Below are 13,861 nucleotides of genomic sequence, written 5' to 3'. Positions count from 1 at the left end.
ACACAAACTAGTGCGTGTGGATGAATATGCAGGTTGACCTAATCATGCTTACCCTTCACCCTGATCGATATCTACAATAGTGGTAAAGCGTGCAGCGGTAGCGTGACTCAATAACCTGCAATAGCTCTGGCGAAGGAAACACTCCAGAATTATCCTTTAAATCGATTTACAGTATAAGATCTGTTTTTGAATCCTGAATGCTTATGGTTAGATAGGTGTCAGTGGATGCTGCACAGTTCCAATAACTGATTCTTGCCTGCCTTTAATTAACTCACAAATTCTATCTAGTAATTAAAATTGTGTCCCGATTCCGTATTTTCACCCGTTTTCACAATGGGTAGTAAGCTGTGTGTAATCTCTGACTGGTTCACAATGTGAAGTCATTAATATTAATGAGAGATTTACATTGGGGAAATAAGAAATTACAATTATTAATTGATGCAGAAATTTGTTGTTTGCTTGAAACTACACTAACTGAAAAGCTGAAGGGCAAAATGCTCTGCCGGCTGTCACCCTTTCCACCGGTGAAGAGTAATTAAAATTATGCTTGCACTGCGGGGCCAAGATAACTAGATTGCTGCTGAAAACAAACATGGTGGCATCAGTATCACACAGCAGGGATCACTGTGTGTACGTTAGGCACCAACCACCAAAAAAGAAGTAAAAATAAAATCCACATTAGGAGGTTTGAGGGGAAAAATCACAATGCTAATACTGAGCTTACAAAATGCAGAGTTCAAAACCAATGGCCATCATCATCGTTAGAATAACACATATGCTTAAAAAAGTTCATAGCACAGAATTCTTCCTGGTTGATGTTTAACGATTGTCTTAGTTTGATTTTTGAAGTTATTGAACTCACACATTTTTGCTTGGTTCATGTAAGTAAGCCGTTTCTATCAGTCTCTGAAAGGTTTAACTCTCCAGTAATGGAAAGTGTGACTGTGGGCTGTTTGTGTCTCTCTGAGGACCTCATTTGAGGAGTTGAGTGAACCCTCAGGCACAGATTCATTTGAAGTCTGCTGAAACTAAAATCATAAAACTTGTGTTTACATGAAGGTATTTTAAAAAAAAAGATGAATGGACTCCAAGTTTATTGCGCAGTGTTTGAAACATTACAATTGTGGCACAAAGTTTGTTTTTCATGCACTTCATACTGCAGTTTTTATTTAGATGATTTTTGTATGACACAGCAAAGAACAATCATGAGGATTTCACACATTTGAAAAGCTTTTGTTGCAAATAAATAAAAATTTAGCTTTGGCAGTTGTGTCACTGCCAACACATTTTTGGCCATAACTGAACTGAAAGCAGGTGCTTTTCATAGAAACTCACCAGTTTCAGGTCCTTGCTCAGGGTCCTGTTCCTTCTTCTTGTCAGTGATGTCTTTGTGGGACACGAGAAAAAGAACCACCTCGCTCTTCTCATTCTTAATTGGTACGATGTCCAGAAGACACCAGAACTTTGTACCTGGAGAGAAAACAAATGCAAGGCTACACTTAATGTGGGCTCTCCTCATACACCAGTGGAAGTGGTTAAATTTTTATCCAAAAATCTAAAGTGTTTCTTACTCTGTGTTGCATATTTTCAGTCCCTCACAGCAATTTTAGCGATGTGATAATTTATCTATTTGTTTACTACATTTACCTCACTACAAACCTGCATTTAAAAAAAAACTAATGTACAGGTTGTGGAGGTTGTTAATGAACTATTTCTGGATGTTCATAAATGTACAGTGATGTAAAACACAATGGTACATTTTGAACTGATTGAGTGTGTGTGACTCATGAGGTTATTATTTTAATTTGTTAATTTTCCAATTAGTGGTGGAGAGAAAATGGAATTAACCCACCACAGAATGCTGGTACCTCAATATTAATGATGTGACCAACAATGCTTAGAGTTAACCTGATTGCCTGCTGCCATCTACATTCACAACTGCACACAATGCAGAATAGACAGACATTACTGCCCATGTGCATCCACAGAAAACCAAAGGCATGGACAGAACAGAGCAGTCATCAGTCACACTGATTAAATTAGAAATATCATGAAAGAGGAGCTGGGGTGGACGTGGGTTGCAAAGTTGCATGCAGACACTCTACATCTGTGGGTAGGCTCAAGTTGCTTAAATAGCCCTGAAATTAATCATAAGGGATTTACCAAATCTGAGCCATCGTCTGATGTGGACTGAGACTGAGATCAGTCAAATGTGCTAAAAAGCTCTGTTAAATCAGTTTTAGTAAAGATTGTGGTTTGGGTTAAACCACAACTACAAGATTAATATTGCAAACTGAAATAATACTCCAGGGCACCTAGTATATTATACTGAGCTTTCACTATATCCATCAAGATCATCTGGTTTGCATAAACTCAAAATGTATTCCCATATCTAATATTTGAAAGTTTAAATAAGGTTTTGTCAGCTATAACATTGCAAATATTAATGTAAAAATGATTTGCCTTGACAGTTTGGAGGACACTGTGTTCCCAGAATGATCATTCAGTGGGACCATGTGCTTGTAAGTGCATTAGCATTCGGACAGTGTCTTTATATCATACAGAAAGAGGATGAATTTGAAATGAATCAATCAAATGTGACCAAAGTTTAGACTTGCAACTTTTATTCAAGCAGCTAAACAAAGATTTTTGCATTAACTGCTTAGTGTCTTTGTTTTGAGAGGCTCAAATGTAATTGGACACCAAACAAAATTTTACACTGCCTGAACTCTTGTACTCTTGGAGTTGCTGCTTGTGGGTCTTTCTGCAGTGAGTGAAAAACATGTTAGTATCTTAGTTTGGTTGAGGTCAAGTGAGTAACCCATTTCAAAACACTCTATTTCTAAGCATTAAAAAGCTCTTGGGTTGTATTTTCCAGTGTGCTTTGGGTCATTTCTCCATCTGCACTTTGAATAACTTTGCAGCATTTGACTGAATCTGACCTCAGAGTACACGTCTGCGCACTTTAGAATCCATCCTACTATCAGCACCAATATCACCAACAGTGACCCAGGGCCTGGTCGAGCATTATTGCTTGAACCTTATGTCATTCCTTTTCTTCCCGATGGTCTTATCTTCCCATCATCCTATTACCAGTTAAAATGTTTGTGCCATCTGTTCGAAGAATCTTGTTCTGGAACCGGGCAGGTATGTTTTTAATATTTTCTAGCCAAATCTAATCTGGCCTTTCTGTTATTCAGTGTTACTAGAAGTTCAAATCTATTCAGTGTATCGGTATTTTCATACATGGAGGTGCCCTTAAGAGTGTTGTTGTTGCAGATGCTTTTTTTTTTCTTCAGAAATGGAAAAAAAAAAATCAATCATCTGCTTTCATTGACTTCAATGACCTTCGAGGCAGGTTTCTTGCACCAATTCACGCTCACATTTTTAAGAGTGCACCAAAATGTTGATTTAGCTTCTTTCTTTCTCTGGCACAGATCTGCTTTGGCTAATGTTGACCTCCTTCCCTTGCATGAAGACCATATTCACAGTTCCCACGAACAGCAACTAAAAGCAAATTCAGCTTTTGGAACTCACCTCAGACCTACTCATTAGTCACTTGTTCAATTACTTGTGAGCCTGTGAAAATGGAGGGACTATGTAAAAATATCTGTAATCATAAATGGAGTGTTTTTGTCATTTTTGAATTAAAGCTGAAAGGCTATCAATCACATCTTATTACCAATTCAGAGTAGTGTATTGTAGACCTAATAAGACTATGTTCACGGGGCCCTTTCAGCATGGATGGATTTTCTTTGCCAACTATACCCTCAGAATATACATGCTGTCGTGAGTTGAAGACGTGCAGAGGTCCACAGGTACACACACATATATTTTATTTAATATTTTTCCTTTAAATCATCTTCTTCCACCTATCATTTTCGGGGTCGGGGGTTGGGGTGGTGGTGGGGTGTGCTGGGAGGATGCCCCAGGGCAGACCCAGGACAGGACTGGGGAGAGGGAGGCCTGGGTTTCTCTGCTTGTGCTGCTCCGCTGTGACCTGGCCCCAGATAAGCGGAGGAAAATGGATGGATAGACGGACATATTTGTTCCTTATAAGATGCTAATAATTCTGAAAGCTGCATTATTTTCTGACCTTAGTTTGGGTTAATGAGCAACCTGTTTCACAAGTGAACAACTACACAAATGCTGGGTGAAAAAAGAATGAGTCGATGATAAAAAATACAGGCATTCCACCTGAAGGTATGAATATTTAAAAATTACAAATTAGTTGATACTTTTAAAAGTACTTTCTCAAACCACTTTTAGCAGACTTAACTCAGTCAGGCATAACATACATTTGCTGATGGACATGGAGTAATAGTAATTTCAATGCACATATTAAACAAATACGAGGGACTGCTTTTTTGCATTTGCGCAACATCTCTAAAATTAGAAACATCCTGTCACAAAGTGATGGTGAAAAACTAATTCATGCATTTATTTATTTCTAGGCTAGATTATTGCAATTCATTATTATCAGGCTGTCCTAAAAGCTCCCTGTTAAATCTAGAATAGAATTTAAAATCCTTCTCCTCACCTACAAGGTCTTGAATAATCAGGCCCCATCTTATCTCAAAGACCTCATAGTACCATATCACCCCAACAGAGCACTTCGCTCTCAGACTGCTGGCTTACTTGTGGTTCCTAGGATACTGAAGAGTAGAATGGGAGGCAGAGCCTTCAGCTTTCAGGCCCCTCTTCTGTGGAACCAGCTCCCAGCTTGGATTGAGGAGACAGACACCCTCTCTATTTTTAAGATTAGGCTTAAAACGTTCCTTTATGATCAAGCTTATAGTTAGGGCTGGATCAGGTGACCCTGAACATCCATTAGTTATGCTGCTATAGGCCTAGGCTGCTTGGGGGGGGTCGGTCCCATAATGCACTGTTTCTTTTCATTCACCTTATTTACTTTGTTTATACTTTTTCCTTCCCACTGTCTCCAAATAAGGGTCGTTTTGACTGTTGGGTTTTCTCTGTAATTATTGTTGGGTCTTTTCCTTACAATATAAAGCGCCTTGTGGCGACTGTTTGTTGTGATTTGGCGTTATATAAATAACACTGGATTGAAGCAATACATACTTGGTTGCCTAGCATGATATTGATGAGTGTGGGAGTGACTCAATATAAAACACATCTTTGAGTATCAATGCTTTGATGGAAGATGAACCAATACAGCAGTTTAGGACATGAATGTGGCTCAATGGCACATAAAGGTAAGATATCAGACTGGCTACACTGATGGGTCAGACAACTTCTGGTTTTGGTCTCTTTGTGGGGTTTATTGACAGTAGAAAAAAAATGGTGAATACTGCATTAGTCTTATATAAGGGTACCAGACAAGAAATGCAAGCCCTCTGCTTACTGGCACATAAATGCATGAAATCAGGCTAAAACTAGCTGCTTTGGTTTTCTGTTACTCATCTGAAGCTCTGATTTGTGATGTGATGGGCTGCAATTGGTACACTGCACACTGTTTCCTGCAGCTCTGAGACTTGTGCCAGAATAATAAGGGGATCATGTATGTAAATAATACATTTAAACAAGTAGGAGGATTTCTTCAATAAAAACATAAGCCACATTGAGGCCAGATTTGTCCCTGTTTGACTGGAACATGCCAGTAAACAACAGTGCTGGAAACAGCATGTACTCTCTTCTGTTCTACCTCTCCTTGCCTAACTTGAATGATGTTCTGGGGACAAAGAGTGATAATACTTTGCAGGATTAATATAATTTATAGCATTTTTAAAAAAATAACAGTTTCTATTTCTGCTTGAGGAGCTGATCAGAGGAAATTTTTACTTTATAGTAAAAATGAAGTATGCCAAATAATTTTTTTGCAAATCTGATAGAAGCAAACAGTTTACTGCTGAGACACATTTGGAATCTATTAAAACAAGAAAAAAACTAAAAACATAAAGACAACAAAAGCATTAAAGAGGCACTACCGTCTGCTTTTGAACGCTGTTTTTAGTTTAGTTTAGATTAGATTGATCCGCCTGTTAGCAGTTACTGTGCCTCCCATCTGATCCCCTCAGAATTACTCTGTGATCCCTCTGTGATTCAGGTCTGTGTGGATGCTAAAAATGAAAGGCGTTTGAAAAAAAAAAAAAACATCTTCAGGACCTAAAGTTGTTTAATCAGAATGATTTGCCCAAATTATATATAGCACTGTTGTTTTTCCATTTCACAGCCAAGCTACATTTGCAAGTGTTCAAATATGACTGTATTAGAAAATTATTTTTGACATGAGCAGAATCGTGGCTATAGATGGGTGTACCCTGCCTCTCACCCTATGACGTCTGAGATAGGCTCCAGCCCCCCCACAACTGTTAACTGGATAAGTGAAAGAAAATGGATGGATGGATGGATCACAGCTACAAGATGAGCCTGATAACCGGCATCACCTGGCATCAAAATGCAAAGGAGAACTTTCCTGTGCTATAACTTGTTTTGATGAGCCACCTCTCCCACATGGCGACACGATCCTTTAAAGTTTAATTAAAATGCACTTTTTCTGCTCGGGTGAATTATCAGAAAACAGATCAAACATTGAGGGTGCCTGTTTGCATTACTCTTTGTCACAGACACTAAAGTTTGCCATTCAAACTCTGTTTTATCCCATGATATTGCTGGTCCTATAAAATTCATTTGGTTGATGCGTTTAAAAGAACATAAATGTGTGAAAGTCCTGAAACTTTGATTTGGTTATTCTGTACTCTTGAAGTTATGAGTTAAATTTACTGGGTCACTTCTTGGCCAAGAAGTAACTCAGTAGGGGGCCCAAACCAGGAGTAGGTCCTAGCATGGTGGTACCCTCTTCTGCAGTCATTACACTTGTGTTCTCCCTCTCCTATGCTCACCTGGCTTTTAAAATGTAGTACTTAATCATTTAAATATGTTTATATGGAAACTACAGTTATGTGATATTATCACTTATTCTACTAATCTCTAAAACCTTTACTATGATATATTCCATCTATTACCTCAAAAGTACTTTTATTACAGTATAGATCGGCTTTCATTTTTATTCTTCAGAGTTGTTCCCGTGTTTTATTTACCTGTGATTAAAAGGATTACTGAGAAGCTTGGGGTATTGTAAAACATGTTGATATGAATATTTCATGACTGTGTATAAAATGCAATTTTGAAATTGTGCTAAAATGGAGCTTTGGAGAGAACTGTTGTGATGTGAGTGAGGCAACTGGATACAAATGTGTTTGTTCTTTGCTCCCCTGGAGAACTGCTAAAATGTTAATAAGAGCCAGTGGAGAGCGGACAAAAGCATGAAACGCTTCTGATTTGTGATGTGTGCGTTTGTTAGAAGCACTTTTTTATAACCTTCTGCTGTTATGGGCTTATATCTCAGAGGAGCAGATGTGTCCTCATCTCCCTGTGTTACTCTTCCATCTATATGTCACCCACTCCCCTTATTATTTATTTGACTGAGCCTTTGCCTCTGCGCCAGCTCACACACAGTATTGATTCATTAACAATTAACGAGTGGATGAATGGAGAGAAGGATTTTCTCCTTCTGGCCTTTCACTAGCTTCTTTTCCCTCAAGATTCCTCATTTTCCCGCTCGGCTGTTGCTCTCTTTCTCTCCTGCACAAACACTTTATCTTTCATCTCTTCATTTAGCTAATTCTCATAAGCCTAAATCAGTTGTTTGCTGAGTGTTGGCTGCTAAAGAATGTGACTGGATTGTAGTTTGGTGGAACATGTGGGGCAGCAGGTGCAAGATGAAAGATTGTTAACTTTACACAGCAAGGGCCACAGTTTCCTGTCATGGCCCTGGGTCTGGGACCCAGTGTGTCTGATTTAGACTTTCAAGTTCTGTTTCATCTTGGTTGGATTTAGCAGTTTGCAGTACCTTTTGTATTATAATTTTTGATCCTTGGTATTTATGCTCCTAGGGCTTTAGTTTGTTAGTTCTGTTTGCAGGTTCTGGTCAGTCCTGGTCTCGTGTCTGTGTTTAGTCTTTGGTGCCCTGACTTTAGTCTGTCTTTGTATCAAGTTTATGCATCTTAGTCCGAGTCTCTGTTTTGCTTTGGTAGTCCTTTTGTCATGTGCCTGATATTCAGTTTTGCTTTCTCTGTCTAGTTAGTGTGTGATTCTGTTCAGCTGTGTTCCCTCGTGTGTCCTGTTTCCCTGATTGCCCTGATGTGTGTGTATATATGGTCGGCATTTCCCTTAGTTCTCTGTCGCGTCTTCGTCATTGGCTCCTGCCCGCTGTGTGCTCTCTCTGATTAAGTCAGAGTTACCATGAAAAAGACAACATGGAGTGGAGCTGGGTTGCAATGCAGCGTGCAGTGAGAGCAGAAACTGTAGGTACATGAAAGGAACTTACATAGAATACCTTATATGACATTTGCAATTGGGTGGCATTGAAGGGTATTAGCTGGATATTAGTTTCATACTGTCAATAAAGTTATAGCTGGCAAAGGTTTCAGTTTACAGTCCAGTAAATGCAGTGCTTATGGACAAAATTCACATTTTTAAAAATATCTTGGTCGGTTGTTCATCTTGTTTGTCTGTTTTCTTTAACCAGGAAGATTTCTTAAATAGGCCGTGTTCACAGTGCCACAATAATACAATCACAGTGTGATCAGTTGACCAATGTTCACTTGAGCAGCATCCACTCCTTTTTCTAAAAAAAAAAACACTTTGAAAATGTTCTCCAGCATCAGCCCCCTTTGCAGTTGCTGCAGTTGCAGTTCTGCAGGTTTATAGTGACCTTTCTATCACTCATTATTTGTTGAATAGCAGGTGAGAAAACATTAATTTTCTTCTGCAGCAATTTCTGAGGTAAATATAAAGTAGTAGTAAACCTACAACGGTATACACACACACACACACACACACACACACACACACACACACACACACACACACACACACACACACACACACACACACACACACAGCTTTTTTCATGTGGGGTCACCTTCCTTCTTGTAGAAGACCAGTTCAGTCTTAAACTCCCTCCTTTCGTCCAGGGCTCCTTGGATCTGGGCCGTTGACCGATCACTCGTTTCTGGGCCGTACAGGAAGTGACACGCACAGCTCTTCTGCATGAGCTCGGCACGGGCGTAACCAGTGAGTTCACAGAAACCATCAGAGCAGTAAACGATGGGGTAGAGTGACTGCACCTGGGCGTTTCCCAGAACAAAGTTGCTGTCTGTAAAGAAAGAGGAGAGGAAGGGGAGAGCAATCAGTATGACTGACCATAAAAACACTTTCTTTTTTTGTATTAGAACTTTCAAAATAAAACTAGAACTTTTCTAGCAATTATCTACAGTAATGTTTTGTTAGAATTTTCATACTTAGCCCTAAAAAGTCTGTTTTCATATCCACCAACCCTAAGAGCTATGACCACTAGTATTTATGATAAACATGGATCTGCTGAGCCACCAGAAACCTTCAACGGCTGGTGTCTGACAGACTGTAGGTGTCATTGTGAATATAGCCTTGGAATGACAAAGCTGTGACCGTGGCTCTGCTTTGGCTCTGCAATCAGTGCTGGGCTGCTGAACCGTTGGACTGGTAAACAAAACAGACTAATTTATATTGACAATCATCACGTTAGTTAATCTGCTATAATAATAGGCCACATATTCCACTTTCTTACAGCTGTGAAGCCCGCAGCCTCTGGATGGCAGGAGATCTGCTTGCTGTTGCCGCCTGAGAAATCTTTCCCTCCAGATCTTTAAATTTAATTCATCTCAAACAGCTCTCTGAAATATTTTATTATGGATACTTTTTCAAAAGGGCAAAATTAGTACACAACAACTGGCAATAAATGATAAATCTGGTAAATTTCTATTCAATATAATGTAAGAAAATGCCTGAGTAAATCAAATTTGGAAAAAATAAGATTGTGTTGCATAATAAAATGCATAAAAAATAATTTGAGTTATTGAATCAGTAGCTGCCCTTGCTATGTTACAATGTCTCTGTGGCTAGAAACTGATGTTTCCTTATTGATTTACTTTTGTCTCCCAAAATCTGTCTTTACACTCTTTACACACTTTTTAATTCCAGTTTAATACCACCAGATGAGTCTGTTGTTGAGAGAAAGGAACCCCCTATGCCACAGCACCAAACTTCTGGGACAGAATTCTGGTTGTGACACATTGATTATTAATTTTGCCACTGACAAATAGCATAATAATCAAAAAAAGTAATAATAAACTAGCACTAAAACTAACAGGCAGCACAACGGTTCAGTGCTTAGCAGAGCAAGAATGTTCTGGGTTCCAACCTGCTGGGGCCTTTCTGTGTGGAGTTTGTGTGTTCGCCCTGTGCCTACATGGGTCTTCTTCCCCTCACAGTTCAAACACATGTTTAATGAGTTAATCAGTGATTCAGAATTGGATGTGAGAGTGCGTGGTTCCCTGTGATGGACTGGCAGTTTGCTCAGCGTCCCTTAAACAACTACATCATAAACTGTTACAGTATAGCACACAGGTAACATAAAGCTCTTACATTTTGATCACATATGCATGTCCAAAGATTTTCATTATTGCATCATTTCTATGTCTGGTGGTTGAAGTATTTGGGATTTTAATTGACAATTTTATTGTCACTTCATCTAAATCTTTCATAGTTCTTCCGAGGCTAAACTTCTGAGGAGAACATTAAGACTTTAAAGACATTTTGTATTTTGGTAGATAAAAGTACAGTATAGTGCAAACTACCTGAAGGGTGAATCCAAACACTATCCAATAATAAACATTAAAACCCTCAAAGAGAAAGAACCCGCTGCCGTATTTGCAGGCATTCTGCAATCCTCAAAAGAATCCACTGGGCTTGTTTCTATCGGTTATTCCAAATGATGCGCATGAAAGCAGCATCACTGTGAGAGAGGAGAAACACTGCTGGAAGCAAGGCTGCTGCCTTCCAGAATGAGGAACCTTCACAGATCAGAAACGAGATTTGATCGGGTGAAGTAAACACTGTCAAGAGTCATCACAAAACCTTATGAGTTTTCAGTAATCGAGGCCATCAATACCACGTTATGAGTACCCTCAACTAACACTCTGATGTACAGGCAGGACCATGCTCTGCATAATATATTGTTCACATTACAACCACAGCTACGCTCTGGCTGTTGATTGGTGATCAACTGAAGAGTGCATGTGTTTGAGTCTGTGTGCATGCGTGCGTAAAGACCAAGTGGAAAATGTTGCTACTGCGTATTCAGTTAATGGTCCTAGTCGTGTAGCAAGGCAAACACTCTAAAATGCACTATTTATTACTTTGTGCTCAGTCATTCTCATGGATCCATCAGTTCTGGTGGCCCAAGGGACCCTTCCCATAATAAATATTTCATGGTGTAATAATGAGATGTGTTTGTGTGTGCTTGTTTTGCTTTGAGCTCAATTGAAAGGCAGCTCAAAAGGAAATGCTGAGTCAAGAAACTTCATCCAATGAGCAAGAAAGGAACATTAAGGAAAGTAGGATACATGTTTAACTGACTATGTCTATACAAGTGGGGGGTGGGGGTGGGGCATACATTCAAATGGACATATCAGTCCAGGAATTTGCTCAAATTATATGTCGGTGAACTTAGAATACCTGCCGAATTCCTTCTCTCTGTCCACCACCACCACAGTGCTAACCACAGCTCAGTGGAGTAATGATTAGCTCAGTCACCTCACAGCAAGAAGGACCTGGCCTCAAATCCAGGCTGGGTCTTTCTATGTGGAGTTTGCATGTTCTCCCTGTGTCTGCATGGGCACTCCAGCTCATTCCCACAGTCCTAAAATGTGTGTGGGTTACGTTAATGGGTGATTCTACATTGGGTGTAGGTGCGAATGTAAGAGTGATAGACTGGCAACCTATCCAAGGTGTACCTCACCTCTCATCCAATGAGAGCTAGGATAGGCTCCAGCTCCCCCACAACCCTGAGCAGGATAAGCAGAAGAAAGCAGATGGATGGATTTTCCCTGAATGCTGTGTTGGTATCAGGGACACTATTCTTGCCTGGTTTTGCCTACAAATTTTTCTGTTTAAACCAAAGGAATCTCCTCATACTCTGTCCTCCTCTTATGTGGTGTTCCCCAGGGTTCAATTCTCAGTCCTATTTCATTATCTATCTCCATACTTCCCTTGCATCAGATAATTCACAAAAACACTGCTAACTTCCACTGGTAAGTGGATGACATGCAACAAAATTTTCTATTGATGGGTAGTGACAGAAAAAAACAACTAAGAAATATAGCAAAAGTTTTCATCTCTATAGCCGACCTACTAAAAGCCATCCATACCTTTATGAAATCACATTTGGGCTACTGCAATGTCTTGTATTCAGATTTCAGCCAAAAGTCCATTTCCAGCCTTCAGCTCACTCAACTCTGCTCGACTTTTGTCAAATGAAAACTCCTTCCCACCTACATTATAGTCATGCCTGAGAAACCAAGTTGCTCAGTCCAGACCTTCTTTACTGTTGCCGCACAGCCTGACTCAATATGAAAGGAAATCTGGCAGCGTTTAGTGCTAGAGCTCTTTACGAGAAAAAAAGAGGTTAGCACACTCAGTATCTACTTTGAAATCAATAATTAAAATGTATTTTTACAGAACAGCTTTTTTTTTTACAGTGTCATTCCTTTTGTACCATTTTTTATATTCACTTTATTTTTGTTTTTTTTTTGGGTTTTTGCATTTGCTACAGAAATGCCAGAAATGCCATTTATTATTGTTATTCACAGAACAACAACAAAGTTGTAGAGTCTTTGAGGTCCTAGAAGTCACACACTAGCTGCAAACTTATGCGAAGACCTTTCAGAAAGGTTGTAAAGTACTGCTTTCATCGCCTAAGAACCACTCTTTTATTCTTTTTTTAACTCAAATGGACCTTGAAAAAAGTCATTCTTATTTCATCTTGTCATATTTGCACTACTGTAATTCCCTCTACTTGGGGTTAAGCCAAAAGGCCATCTTTTGCCTGCAGCAAGTTCAAACCTTGGTTGCCAGACTTTTAACAACTTCAGAAAGACAGGCCAGCACCACCCCCATGTGTGTTAGACTACACCAACTAACTGACTTCAGACTTTTACTAATTTTTTTAAGCTCCTGTCTACATTATAGATTTACTCTCACCTTATGAACTGACATCAAGATGAACCCCCCCCGAATTGTTTGCAGAGTTTAAAGTAGACCAGAATTGTATTAGAGTACCTTCAATAAATGAGGCCCCTCTTCTGTGAAACCAGCTCCCAATTTGGATTCGGGAGATAGACACCCTTTCTATTTTAAGATTAGGCTTAAAATTTTCCTGTTTACTAAAGCTTATAGTTATGGCTGGATCAGGTGACCCTGAACCCTCCGTTAGTTATGCTGCAATAGGCCCAAGGCTGCTGGGAGGTTCCCATGATGCACTATTTCTTTTTCATTCATTCATTCTCTTTTCACTCTGTGTGTTAATACACCACTCTGCATTTAATCATTAGTTATTATTAATCTCTGGCTCTCTTCCACAGCATGTCTTCTGTCCTGTCTCCCTCCCTTCACCCCAACTGGTTGTAGCAGATGACTGCCCCTCCCTGAGCCTGGTTCTGCTGGAGGTTTCTTCCTGTTAAACGGGAGTTTTTCCTTCCCACTGTTAACAAGTGCTGCTTATAGGGGGTCATTCTGATTGTTGGGTTTTCTCTGCAATTATTGTAGGCTCTTGTCCTTACAATATATAGCACCTTAAGGTGACTATTTGTTGTGATTTGGCACTATATAAGTAAAATTGAATTGAATTGAATTGAATTGAATTGAATTGAACTGAATTGAACTGAACATAACTGAATTGAATTGAATTGAATTGAACTGAACTGAACTGAACTGAATTGAATTGAATTGAATTGAATTG

At 39.4% G+C, this 13,861-nt stretch overlaps 1 protein-coding gene across 1 annotated transcript in view; it reads right to left on the bottom strand.

Moving 5' to 3' along the window:
- The window catches only part of kcnh3 (potassium voltage-gated channel, subfamily H (eag-related), member 3), a 171,392-nt gene that overhangs the window by 56,275 nt on the left and 101,256 nt on the right, over positions 1–13,861 (bottom strand). Inside the window, exons 2-3 of the mRNA XM_030757821.1 lie at positions 8,948–9,181; positions 1,336–1,470 (exon numbers count right to left, since the gene is read on the bottom strand). Of these exons, the coding sequence (XP_030613681.1) occupies positions 1,336–1,470; positions 8,948–9,181 (369 nt within the window). The remainder of the gene's footprint in view (positions 1–1,335; positions 1,471–8,947; positions 9,182–13,861) is intronic.

The sequence above is a fragment of the Archocentrus centrarchus genome, chromosome 21 (assembly GCF_007364275.1).
Source record: "Archocentrus centrarchus isolate MPI-CPG fArcCen1 chromosome 21, fArcCen1, whole genome shotgun sequence".
Classification (NCBI taxonomy): Eukaryota; Metazoa; Chordata; class Actinopteri; order Cichliformes; family Cichlidae; genus Archocentrus; species Archocentrus centrarchus.
The sequence above is the reverse complement of the archived record's forward strand: the minus strand, read 5'-3'. Positions and strand labels throughout refer to the sequence as shown.